Source organism: Osmerus eperlanus, chromosome 21 (assembly GCF_963692335.1).
Source record: "Osmerus eperlanus chromosome 21, fOsmEpe2.1, whole genome shotgun sequence".
NCBI classification, from domain to species: domain Eukaryota; kingdom Metazoa; phylum Chordata; class Actinopteri; order Osmeriformes; family Osmeridae; genus Osmerus; species Osmerus eperlanus.
The window spans coordinates 994,216-1,008,186 of record NC_085038.1 but is presented as its reverse complement, the minus strand read 5'-3'; the positions used below and the strand labels follow the sequence as shown (position 1 = coordinate 1,008,186).

The 13,971-nt window shown below is 48.5% G+C and overlaps 1 protein-coding gene across 3 annotated transcripts in view; it reads right to left on the bottom strand.

The window, feature by feature from the left end:
* The window catches only part of slc4a10a (solute carrier family 4 member 10a), a 27,377-nt gene extending 13,406 nt beyond the window's left edge, over positions 1-13,971 (bottom strand). For 2 of the 3 annotated variants that reach the window (XM_062447359.1, XM_062447357.1), the window contains exons 1-7: positions 13,664-13,971; positions 11,316-11,345; positions 3,639-3,720; positions 2,425-2,568; positions 1,955-2,096; positions 1,475-1,635; positions 487-675 (exon numbers count right to left, since the gene is read on the bottom strand). In XM_062447359.1, coding sequence (XP_062303343.1) covers positions 487-675; positions 1,475-1,635; positions 1,955-2,096; positions 2,425-2,568; positions 3,639-3,720; positions 11,316-11,345; positions 13,664-13,711 — 796 coding nt within the window. In that variant the 5' untranslated portion in view covers positions 13,712-13,971. Of the gene's footprint in view, positions 1-486; positions 676-1,474; positions 1,636-1,954; positions 2,097-2,424; positions 2,569-3,638; positions 3,721-9,456; positions 9,824-11,315; positions 11,346-13,663 lie in introns of those variants that run through there. The other variant, XM_062447358.1, reaches the window with a different exon arrangement.

Genomic DNA, 13,971 nt, shown 5'->3' with positions numbered 1-13,971 from the left:
TGAGAACTTGAGCGGGCGACATGAGTGTTTGAGTCAGAGAAGGCGTCGTGTCTAGTTGCCTGTGTAAACGTCCTGGTCTGTGTCCAGCAGGGGGACAGGGGAGTAGCCCTGAGCCAGAGCCTGGAGGAAACTGAGGCGGTCGGCCTGGGCTCTGCTGGGGAGGCGCCCGCGGGGGAGGGAGGGGGGAGGGAGGGGGCAGGGAGGGGTGGAGACGCACGCCTGGAGACACACACAGCGTGGCCAGAGCCAGCGAGACGAGGGCCTGCTGGGGGGAGGGCCCCTGGGCTCCAAGGCCCACAGGAGGGGGGGCTCTGGAGGTGTTCACATGCCAGATACACAGATAGAGGTATACACACACACACAAAACACCATGAGACACATCACAAATGCAGTGACAGACTCGCACACTTATATACAAAACACCAACTAAAGGAGATTTCACACACTGAAGAACAGCAGCTGATCAGATGATGTAACAGGCCTCACCGTTCTTGTCCATGGAGTGCGGTTCCGACTGCTTCTTGCCGATGTCGGCGAAGGATCGTACGATGGGGATGCGATTGGCCAGCTTCTTGTGGTTCTGATGGTGGTGCTGCTTCAGCAGGGCCTCTCGTATCCTGCGCCTAGCCTCCTCGCCCAGAGGCCCCCACACCTCGTGCTGGTCCAGGACCATGTCTGAGGAACACACACACACGTACACACACGTACACACATACACACACACACGTACACACACGTACACACATACACACACACACGTACACACACGTACACACATACACACACACACGTACACACACGTACACACATACACACACACACGTACACACACGTACACACATACACACACACACGTACACACACGTACACACATACACACACACACGTACACACACGTACACACATACACACACACACGTACACACACGTACACACATACACACACACACGTACACACACGTACACACATACACACACACACGTACACACACACTTTATAACCCAGTCAAACCAAAATCCAACACATCGTCAAGCCCAACCCAACCCTAACCCTGACCAGGCCTAACCCAGACACCCAGGCTTAACCACAGACACCCAGGCCTAACCCAGACACCCAGGCCTAACCCAGACACCCAGGCCTAACCCAGAAACCCAGGCTTAACCCAGAAACCCAGGCTTAACCCAGACACCCAGGCCTAACCCAGACACCCAGGCCTAACCCAGACACCCAGGCCGGTGTTGTGGTGAGCGTCCAGGTCAGACCGTGTCAGGGAGTCAGGTGGCTGAGCGGTGAGGGAGTCGGGCTAGTAATCTGAAGGTTGCCAGTTCGTGCCAAATGACGTTGTGTCCTCGGGCAAGGCACTTCACCCTACTTGCCTCGGGGGAATGTCCCTGTACTTACTGTAAGTCGCTCTGGATAAGAGCGTCTGCTAAATGACTAAATGTAAAATGTAAATGTCCAGGGCTGCAGTACCTGCGATCTCCTCCAGGGATCCGGCCCTCATGTCCAGCAGCACGGTGCCATTGAGGATGCAGCTGCGCAGCTCAAACAGGCTGTGGAGGGACAGCGTGGCCACGTAGGGCTTGCTCCAGCGCTCGCCCCCGTCCTCCACGTCCTCCTCAAACTTCAGCCACCTGGAGAGCACACACACACACACCACACACCCACACACACACACACCACACACCCACACACACACACCACACACCCACACACACACACCACACACACACCACGCACGCACAAGTGTGATTCCTCTAACAGTCCCAGAAAACAGTTCCAAAACCAGAGGTCAAAATGTCAAAATCCTTTTTTTAATTTTATTTTTTTAAGTCCAAGTAAGAAGCTCAGTAGAAAGACGGTCAGTGACGGTCAAACAACTTGCAGTGACAGAACCTTACGTACGCCTCAGTAGCTCTGATTGGCTAAGGGGCCCATCACATGACCGTTTACCTGGCGGTCTCCTTCCACTCTGCATCCTCTCCCTCGCGGAGACAGATCTCATCCAGCTCTGTGAACAGGGCGTGGGGGATATGCTCCTCGTCACCATCCTCGGTCCCCAGCAGGAACTGCACCCTCTGGGCAGGGGTGTCCACTGATGAGGAGGGGTGATAGTGGGGGGAGAGAGGGAGGGGATGTCATGTGATGCAAAAGGATGAAAAGAAATGAGGGAGGAGAAACAGAAGGAAAATAAATAAATCATTACTCTGATACACCCTGACACACCCCATCACAACAACCCTTAACATGTCCATGAACTACCACACACACACACAACTCACAAAAGAACTCAAGACAACATCAACCAGCGCAGACACAGAGTACAGGCCACACCCCCTATGACAGGCCACACCCCCTAGGACAGGCCACACCCCCTAGGACAGGCCACACCCCCTAGGACAGGCCACACCCCCTAGTCTTACTGTGGGAGGGCGACTCTCTCCCATCATCCACCTCGGAGTCTCTCTCCCTGGACCTCTTCCTGTGCCGGTGACCATGGTGACGGTGGCGTCGGTGAGACCGGCGGCCCAGTGGGACATGGACTCCTATGTAGAGAGTCCGGTGACCTGGACACAAACACAGACACTCGGTCAATGTTGTGGAACTACAATACCCACAATCCTCCTGGTTGAGGAAATCAGATCATCCGGGAGGAAGTGCTGTTGTTGATCACTGTTTGGATGGTCGTGATTACTATCCCTTGCTGAAACAGGAGGACGTTCAATCGATCGACCTCCGTCCCTCCCTCCGTGCCTCATCCTTCTAATTTTCCTTCTCTTCCTTTCACCATTTCCTCTGTGTGTGTGTGTGTGTGTGTGTGTGTCAGCATGTGTGTGTGTATCCCAGGGTCAGGGACAGTGAGGGTTAGGCTGGCTGACTCCATGGTTGGTGTCCAGGGCTGGCCCCCAGGCTTCATCTCTGAGTGGCTTCTGAGTGAGAGTGCTGACTCGGACAAGATGACTTCCATCCACACAGCCCTCCATCTCTGGACACGACTCGTCAGCACAGCACAGTGGAACTGACTCCATATGAACTGGAGATGATTACATTTTACACACAAAACTGTGTTTGTGTGTAAAAAAAAATCCAAATAATTACAGCAAAACCTATTTAAATAATTAGTCTCTTGGGTACAAAACAGAAACCTTGAAATAAGATAAGGGAGGGAACAATGTCGGTGTGGTGGAAACGGATAAAGAAAGCAGAACCGGATCTGAGTTCTCACAGTAACAACACTACGGGTAGCTGGTGATGTGCCGGTCTAAAAATGGCAAGGACCCAGTGGTGAGTCAAGATGAGAGGCATTGTGTTTAACTAGAACATCTCCCAAGGCCTGTGCACATGCTGATGTCATAGAACGCCACCTCCCTGTGTGTGTTCCATTCCTCTTAAAAAGAAGCCCATACATGGAATATATGGAGTGTGTGTGGTGGTTTAGTTTTGATTCCCTACACCTACTAAAAAATACAGGGTCATCTACGTGTGTGGGTGCGTGCATGTTCGCTGGGAAGGATTCCTCTCTCCCTGTCTCTGCCAATTCTCTATTGATGTTTCCATGGCGGCGTTCTGAGGGTTTGCCATGGCAACGCCGAGCATGAGAGTGGCAGTATTCGTGGAGGCAGTGAAGGAGTCTTACCTTCCAGCTCCTCCTTCTCAAAGTTGGTGTTGAGCATGGAGCGCGTGCCCCCACGGTCCACCACCGCCTCCTCATCAGCCCTCTACAGGGGAAAAGACAAGAGACAGTCACACATTCTGTACCAACACACACACACACGGCTCATAAAGACCGCTAGGACACACACACACACACACCACTGAAGTCATCCTCCACACCACCATCCTCACCACACATGCGTTCTGGAGCTCAGTAATGATGCAGTAGTTATCAAGGACAGCATTTCTTTGGGCCTCGCTTTAGAGAGGGAACGGTGGTCGTGACCATTCAACATGCCAAGGCCACAGTTCCCGTTCCCAACACCGCACGCACGTAATCACGAGCATCCCGGTGTTACGTAAGCCCCCCCCCCCCCCCCACCCCCCATCAAAGACGACGTTTCCGGAAATAAACACAAGTTACGTGAGGATAACTCGGCAAGACAGTCGCCATGGTAACCAGCGTGGCCCACTAACTCCGCCAGCCTCCTTCGTTTCTCCGAGTGGCTGGCAGATTCCGATGTTAATGTCTTAGTCTCCCGTTTGAATTATTTCCAGAAACGCTCCCATGTGTTGAGGATGATCTGTGTCAGATTTTCGGGCAAGCTTTTACCTCTTCAGCAGGGGGAAATTGTGCATTCAGTAGACGGTTGTTAAAACAGCGGAACGGATGCTTACTGTACGATAGTACGACTCTTACTTACTAAGAGGCTAGCTGGCTCTACAGTAATGGAGATGCTCTCTGCGTTAGGTTTCATGACTCGACTTTCTGTCCAAACGGGTGACCACGCAAATAAACGAAGCCATGCCTACTTTGTGAGTGTCTCTGGGCTTTTGAACTTGTAAAGATCGATCCAAGGTGAAATATATCTTTAATTTGCCACTCTATACCTCCCATCATCATTTTATCGGTGCCTTTCCCCTGTGAGTGTGCTGAGTCTGTGTAATATGATTGTGAAGGCTGCCGCTTAACGCTGGCTAATGCCGGTCCTGGCACGACGCCGTCTGTAATCGCCTAAAACATACCACAGAGGGCCTTCTCACACCATCAAAATTAATTCATAATAATCTCAAAACACAAACCCGTCCCTGTCAAATCAGAGTAAATCTGAACCCTGCTGGGTGCTGACCCTTCTCCATATTGTATTCGTTTGACGATGTAATCGGACTGGGCCTACGTGTTGTCGGCACTTGACATAATTACAAAAAATACACAGAATAGGAGTTGGACCGAACTGTAGCGTTCAGATAAATGGTCTCAGATAACTGATCAAAGACTCAGGATTTTAACTTCAGTCTTATTATCGCTGTGCATCACCCTGCATTTATGCACAACCTAGGTGGTATGCTATTTTATATCTCAAACCTCCATCAGAGTCCATGTCGTCTGGCTAGACACAATCAACGCTCTCTGAGCACAATGTTTGGCTGACACAAACAACGGTATCAGATTAGCGTACCAGCCTGCTACAGCCCTCATCTGAGGACCTACAGGGTGGAGACTGCTTCTGCCTGCACTGTCATACCTCAGCCTCTGTAATATCATTAGAGCTCTCACACACACACACACACACACACACACAGCTGCCTTGCATTCCCTGAGACGTACAGTGACACACACACACACACAATGAACGTCTGAAATCGCTTTTCACCCAGCCCTGATTTGCTAAAACAAAACTGGTCAAACCAGAATCAAATGTCATGTAATGTTCAGAATACTGTGGAAGTGGAACCACTGTCATTAACACAATGAAACTGCACATCTTTGATGTGAACATTGTTCTCCTGCCAATGCAGTCACAGCATGAAAACTGAAGCATCCTAAATAATACAGTACATCTGGGGCTGGGGTGACAAATGAGACTGAACTTCTGCCTGTGGTTTTCTGTGTCTATTTATAGACCAGGGGTCGGCATCCAAACCAATACTAGGCCAGGGACTGCCTCCAGTACACCTCCCCGCTTTCATTACAGCACAGTAATCTGTGATCAGATTAATCTCCCCCAAATCCTGCCCTTCCCCATAGCACAGCATAACGCAAAATCTGACCTGGAATCAGATCTTAAGGGGGCGTCTAACATTATACCTTTCTTCTGTTCGAAAATACAGGATGAAACCAGATCCCAGCATGCACTTCTGCTTCTAATCAGGGTCATGTGACTCTGCTCAACGCTTGAGGAGGTGGAGGAGGGGTGACACACACACACACACCCGTGCACACACAGTTATAAGCAAACTCGCTCCCAGAGACATGAACACAGGGCATATGCTAACGTTTCTAGCTGTGTAGGCAGCAGGCTGGATGAGAGAGCATCCTGGGAGGGGCAACCGAGAGAAACCTGCTCTGTGATTGGAGGACTGGAGCATGGAACCTGCAGGGCCTGCTCTGTGATTGGAGGACTGGAGCATGGAACCTGCAGGGCCTGCTCTGTGATTGGAGGAGAGGCGCACCATGTTGACCTTGGAGGGGGTGGGCTGACATTGGGATATTGTGTCATTCCTCAGGGCATCCGAACACACAAGCAGAACAGCAGAAACAGAGTTCAGTACCATGATATCCATTTAGCAGATATCACACACACACACACACACACACATTGCAGGACATGAGCTTAAAACACAATTGCCTTTTAATCCTTAAAGACTCCAATCCACTTAATGGTTCTGGAGGGTGAGGATGGGTTGTATCTGAACTTAAACAAGGGCTTTCAAATATATATAATTGATATATATATATATCATTTACATATATATCATTTATATACATATATATATTATTTATATATCTATAGATATATCATTTATATATCTATAGATATATCCTAACTGAAAGACAGCACGTTGGCTCATTACAGACATTGCTAACGCGTGCTATTCACTCAAGATTCCACCTCTCTTTACACTCCCCTTCAGTGGCTAAATACCACCATTTTCTATTTCCCCTAGCAGCAACAAAACAAACTAGAGAATAACAACAAAATCCTCCAAGACTGAAATCCCCAAAAGGATTAAAACATTCACCAGGAGCAGAGCAGGTGGCCTAGAATCTGACAGAGAACAGTTACAGATTCCAGGCGGTGCTTTTCAATCCCTCGTCCATCAATGCGACACTGCCCCAAATCACACACACACACACAGTGGGCAAGAGAGTGATCCAGGCGATTCATTTGTCCGTAGTGGAACCACGCCTGGTGATGAGGCATGGTTGGGACAGGACCGTAGAGGGCCTGGGGGACGAGAGGACGATGACCTAGATGATCACTGCTGTCTGTAACCACTAAGGAGAGGGGGAAGGAGCTGGGGGGATGACATACCTTGATTAACACACACACTCAGACAAACACACTCAGACACACACACACCTCTCCCTGACTGTGTGTCCTGCTCCTCTGCCCCTCACAGTAAAACACACCGGTGTGTCACCTGTGCTGCATGTTGTGCTCCAAGTCAATCGTTTGCGTTCATCTCAACAGCAACGTGCAGGTGCCATAGTACCCTCTAAAACTATCTGATGAGACCTAGAAATAAATACACCAGACACTCGTCATGACTGCCAGCTCTTCTGCAGCACCCTCCCTGCCCCTGTTCACCAGCATCCCCTCCACAGGATCTACAGATGGACCAACATTCATTATTGATTAATACTGGAACTAGGCGCGTTGTTAAACTGAAAAAAGCCGGTGCCTGTCTGATGTGGATGTTGTTTTATATTGTTTGATCAGACAACAGGAAGGTGTTCACCATCCAGGTGAATGTCTAGCTCTCTACCTGGACAGCATTATTATATGTTTATTTAGCAGACGTTCTCATCTAAAGCGATATACAAGAGATTCAAACATTTGACCTCTTGATCTGTAGTCAAAAATGCTCTACCACTGAGCTGTACCTATCCCCATGTTCTACCACTGAGCTATACCCATCCCCATGCTCTACCACTGAGCTATACCCATCCCCATGTTCTACCACTGAGCTATACCCATCCCCATGCTCTACCACTGAGCTATACCTATCCCCATGTTCTACCACTGAGCTATACCCATCCCCATGTTCTACCACTGAGCTATACCCATCCCCATGCTCTACCATTGAGCTATACCCATCCCCATGCTCTACCATTGAGCTATATCCATCCCTATGCTCTACCACTGAGCTATTTGTTTAATATTACATCGTCTTTGTTTCAGTCTGAATGACTCCAGCGAGTGGGAGGTGGCAGGGCTGACGGACAGCGCTAGCAGGAACTGTTTCTCCAGTCAGAGGAACAATAAACACAGCCTAGGTCTCCTATGTTGACGTAAAGGAGGGTGTAGCTCAGGTTCTGTTATCCTAGAGAGAACCATCCTCACCACGTGCTTCCAGAAGACTTCTCAGAGACCGGCTCCCGGCGGGCCTCTGTGTCCAGCCCCCTCCCTGTCTCTCTCGGGGGATTCTCTGACGCACGGAACCGCAGGGTTGATCGTGTTTACGTTCATACGATATCCAGTCTAAGTCATACAGTACCTTTAAATCAACTGCCATTAGGAGCAGATGTGCAGAGGTCCGCTGGGTCGGGCCAGGGCTGAGCTACGCATGGCACGACATTCCATGTGGCTTTTCAAGCATCTTCAGAGTAGAGGAGATTTGACGTAAATCTGTCTGTCACAGATCGGGCAATGTGCTCATTCTATAGCTCCAGATACCAGCGGGCGAGGGGCGGATTAGCTGGGGAGGAGGATGCCGCGCGATTGGTCGGTCGAGGCTCTGATCCCTGCTGATGGCTGCGGTTACCGTGGCGATGGCAGCAGGATCAGCCTCAGCACCACGGAGAAAAGATGGGAGAGAGAAGGAGGAAGGAGTCCACACACAAGACACATTGTGGTTGTGCCTCTATGACATAACCCATCTACGTCTAGCCAGAAAAGACACATACACACACTCACCATACAAACACAGATGCACAGAACGCACATACCACACAAACTACACACTTGTTTACCCTTCGCCTCGCTCAAAGATCAATGGGTTGAAAGCAGCAGGTTTTAACCCTTGTGCTGCCTTCGGGTCACATGACCCAAAGGTTCATAACGAACCATCGTTGTGTTTACCCAATTTTACCCAATACAAAAACAAATTAAAATAATTTTCTTTTAACCTTTGCAATGTGGGGGGTCTGAGACAGCCTAGCTGTTAAAAGAAAATGCTTCACTTTGTCTTTGTATGCGGTAAATCTGTCGCAATACGACGGTGGGTCACAATGACTGATGGGTCAGAATGACCCGAAGATAACACAAGGGTTAAGCTGAGAGAATGAGAGTCCATCTGGCATGAGTCCCTCATCAGAACCTTCCAGATCAGCCCTTGGCCAGCATCACACACACACACATAACCCTCTACACCAGCACCACACACACACACACACATAACCTTCCACACCAGCATCGCACACAGTAAACATAACCCCCATCCACGCTGCAAGACTGCCCAGGACACAGGCACTAAATATCCTCTAAGCCCCGTTAGGGCTCAGGCTCATTCAGTGAACGATGGAAACACAACTGTGTTTCTGGACCCGTATGAGTCCCGTTCTGACAGCAGAGCTTCTGTCCTGTCACAACCCTCCACACCAGATCCATCCACACCAGATCCATCCACACCAGATCCATCCACACCAGATCCATCATTCAAACCTGGCAACAGCTGTTGCAACAAACTAGATTTCTGACCCTTTTAAGGAGTCAGATGTGGAAACTCGACCGCACAGACATGCTTGAGAGAGCACCAGCTCTGCTCCCTTCCTCAGGCGGATCTCAGCACCATACCTGACAGATGAAGCCATTCTGGGGGTCCAGACTACCAGCGAGCATGTTCCAGTCCCTGCTCTGTGCTCCAGGGTAGCTGAACGCTGACAGGTGGAGGCACAAGGCCCCTAGTCCCTCGGATATCTTTGTCTCCTGCCTCTGACCTTCGGACGGAGGTTTTATCCCTGGTGGAGCCTTCTCCTGCTTGTCACCCAGGCGGGTCCTCTCTCTGGTCTGCGTCGAGCAGCTCTGGGCACAGCCTGGCTGGGGCTCTCATCCAGACAGCCTCCGATGTTCCTGACAAGCCTCCATCCACCAATCCCCTGGTGAGATTAACGCGCTGACATCACGGGTGCTGTGCAGGGCTGGGGCTCTGTTTTCAAAGGGAGGCTCCGTCTAAGTCACGGGAAACCAAACCAGCTAGCTCCCTCCTCCTCCTCCTCCTTGCTCCGGGCGCCGGGGTGGGGGGGTCCATCCAGAGGGTTCCACGCTGGAAGCCCATGTTACGACGGAACGCAAGGCGGAGCGGCTGAACTCGGAGATGCTGGAGGCTTTGATGTCCGCAGCCCACCTCTGATCCATCCCTCACCTGAGGCAGACGCAGAACTGCCTCTGATCGAGCCCTCACCTGAGGCAGATGCAGAGCTGCCTCTCTGCACCGTCAGCAGGACATGCAGGGCTAAAAATAGACAGCGCTACAAAGAGTATGCTACCCCTGCTACTCTGCTGATTAACAGCAGTACTGTCTCTCAGTCACTCTCCTCATGTCTGACAGCCTGCCTCGGATGGGATAGAAGAACTCGACTTGAGATAAACACTTTGAGAAGCACTGATAAGCTTCAACTTCTCTCTCCATCTCTCTCTCTTTCCATTACACACTCATACACAGCATGCATTCCTCTCTCTATCTCTCTCTCTCCATCTGCCTCTCACAGCCCTCTCTCTCTTTCTTCATCTCTCTTTTTCACACAGCTTTCGTTCCCCTCTCTCTTCTCACTCCCTCACTCGTGTCTCTTCTTCCTTCTCTCTGTCCCACCCCCCCAGCCCCCTGCCTTACACACACACACACACACACACACACAGATGGACACACACACACAGGGCAGAAGCAGAGATATTTCACAGCTATTGTGGGGAGCCATCGGTCCACTCAGCAGGACAGACATCTCCCTCTAGTCCAGGAACAGGGTGTCCTTGGAAGCAGCCCTGCTCTAACCACGTCCAGACTGGCCTGGCCCCAGTCCAGCCAGGCCAGCCACACTCCCACGCGTCCTCAGAAAACAGGGGCGTTCTAGAACCACTTGTCACAATAGGAGAACACTCTCTTAAGTCGAACTCTCTGGATGTTGTTAACATGGTTTGTGAAGGTTCCCAATAAAACTCTGTTCAGGCATGATGGACCTCTGCTAGATAAGTAAAATCAAGAGAGCCTAATGTTTTTATTAGTACTTTTGCATCCGCATGTTACTTTACTTACTGTCGTAACCCCAGCTGTTTTAGATTGTCGTGCTTAACCCTGTGCATTGTGGTTTGTTGTTCCTCATACACTTCTTTCACCACTTAAACAAAACAAACACTTGCATCTGATAACATCAGATCTGTAATCATGTCTGCACCATTTACACCAAACACGACGCATCTCTCTCTCCCATCCCTCCAGCTCGTTCCACAAAACAAACACATCCCAACTCAGGCTTGAAAATAGGCCGCCCGCTCCTTTTAGAAATGAGATCCACACTCTTGAGAGAACATCAGATTAACTGGCACATGTTGTCTGATTCAGAAACTGTTATTTATCCATCAACTTGACTGATAGCAGAGGTTAAAAGTCCTTCAAAGGAAAGTGAGTCGATTTGGGGGGAAATAACAGAAGTACTCACCACGGACTTGTCCCCTTGGGAACTTTGTTCCTGTAAAAGAGAAGCACAGACATCAGTGCAGGGGTCCTAGTAACGAGGCCCTGCAGTGTTTCAAGGTCTCCAGGTCAAAAGAGCCTACAGAAACATATCTGCAACACTAAAACAATATTATAGCACTTAAATATTGTCAACGGGGATTTGTCTAAACAAAACTATGCGCTTCTGTGAGAAACACAAATAAATATACTCCAATGGTGCTCTGGTTAAAAAAAATAATCATTTTAATGGTTTTTCACCCCTTCAAAATAGAAATATGAAACACAAAAAAAAATCTGATCCAAAAATTCAAGCTTCAGAAATTCAAATAGAACTGAAATTCGAATATTTTTCATTTTAACGAGGTGAATTCAAAAGCAACAAATTCGGTGGCGTTTAAATGTCAATATTAAATAGGCCTATTCAATGCCTTTTAACATTTAAAACATTGTCCCTGATTTGGTTCCATAGATGGTACAAATCAAATGTTTACAACACATAGGGCCTACTATGGATCCACTGACATTGTTTATGTTCACCTCACATTCCATCGCACATCCCAGATAACCATGACTACACATTAGGATGCAGCACATGCGAGTGAGGATGGAATGATTGACTATACAATCACACGCTAACCGCATTGCACAGAGCAGAGAATCAGTCGTAAAATCCTTCCTGTAGGTACTGTAGGATAGTCTTCTTAAAGTCTGCTGTCTGTACTGTCCCTCTACCAAACCTCAAAAACTATCGCTGTCCTACAGGTAGGCAATGTTCAGCGATTAACTCTGTACATATGTAGTATAGGGTACAGCGCCTGTAGTCTGACCATCGAAATACTGTTGGAACAATGTACTACTGATCCTTGATCTTCTGCTGTAGCCTACTTTGTAGTCATGATTTGAACAAAGCGACGGGGAAATTAATAACATGTTCAATGTAGTACGTAAATTAACTGTTGGGCCATATTTCGAGACAATCAGAGACTGTCCTGTTGGAGACCTCTGTTTGGGACGGCGGTTAAATGAAACGCCATATCCACCCCCCCCCCCCTCCCTGTGTGGCAGCCATTTCTCCACACACAACCTGAATACTGATTGGCCCTAGCCGCTGCGCCGGACACGAATATTAATCTGGATTGTAAAACCGGTGGCCAAACATTATCCTACCTATCGAATTCTATCCTACCTGTCAAACTACAGCGCTTGACCACATCAACGTTAAAGTTAGGCCAATTTTTGCGCATCTGAGATATAAACCGAGATCCAATACGATCCATTCCTAAACGATAAAAGATAAAACGCCAGAGCACCGATAAAAAAGAAGAAAGGCGTATGTCTATGTTAGACTTGAATGTGAGGCCAGTCAGGTACAATTGAACTGTGTTTAAGAGGTTTCAAACAGACAGTATTTTAGAAAACACAGTAGGCTATGTATTTATTTTTATAATTTCAAATGGGCTCATTTCCCCCTTCCTCAGCAGTTTACCGCCTACATGGTAATAAGAAAGGACAGGCACAGATCGAACTGGTAATTCAACAAGTTTTTTTCAAGTGCGGTCAGAGAGCATCGAGAGAGGCGAAAGAAAGCTAGACCGGGCCCGGGAGCTAATGTAGTACAGTCGGCGTCGACATGAGTCTGTTGTCAGCATGAAGCTCAAATTAGATGACTGTTCACCTGGCAGAGAGATAATTTATCATTAGCTGTTCCAATCTCAGCCTCCAGTTGGAACGCCTTTCAGAACGGCGTCTCGAATGACGCAATGGAATTCCAATCAGCGTGGAAGTATAATTGACAGCTGACGATTATGGATCATTGAGATCTGACCCGGATAGTTAGGTCCATATAATTATAATGTAATCATTAGTCCATCGTGCCTTATAAAAAATGTAACAGTCTTGTGGTGGGGGTCTTTGTGAGGTGTGTAAAAGCATTGTCCATACATTTGCATTAAGCTTGGGCTACTTGGCAATTATGAAAGAGACAATATGGCAACTCCGGTGCCATCTAGCCTATAGAGTGCGCAAGACGTCGCGTGGCCCCATCTTGAACATAAAACCATTGTCTTTCAAAAATAATAATACCGTGACGTACTACCGAGACAAAACACCGCAACGTTTACCGCTTTGAAATGCTATTGGTAATTTTAAAATATGATGTGAGCGAATTGATTGAGCTTAATTGTTTATGGGTCATAGTTAATGAGTCATATGAACAACACCATATCTTATCATCTCTACCTTGGCGACATGGAAACTAATTTGCGCATCCAACAAAATACAATTCATTACAATTTCATTAGTATATCCGTTATAAATGATAAGCATCCTTACCGTCGGTAGTAGCGGCTCCATCTGGGCTCCTTGGTCTGTTATGTCCATCTTTCTCGTCACCCGGTAGCCTGCAGTTGTGCTGTGCTCCTCCCGTTATGTTCTCCCGTTATGCTGGCTATAGCAGGTGATTTTTCTCACGTAAATCTGTTATTTTTATTTTTTTTCAAAATCGAAGTAAGCATCATGGCTGTGTCCTACATAATGTAAACGTTGAGGAGAGTAACTCCCCATTCACACGTTCAAACCGGGAGCTTGCAATTTACGTTCCTACGACGAGGTTGACCACACGTGAGATAATAACGAGCCAC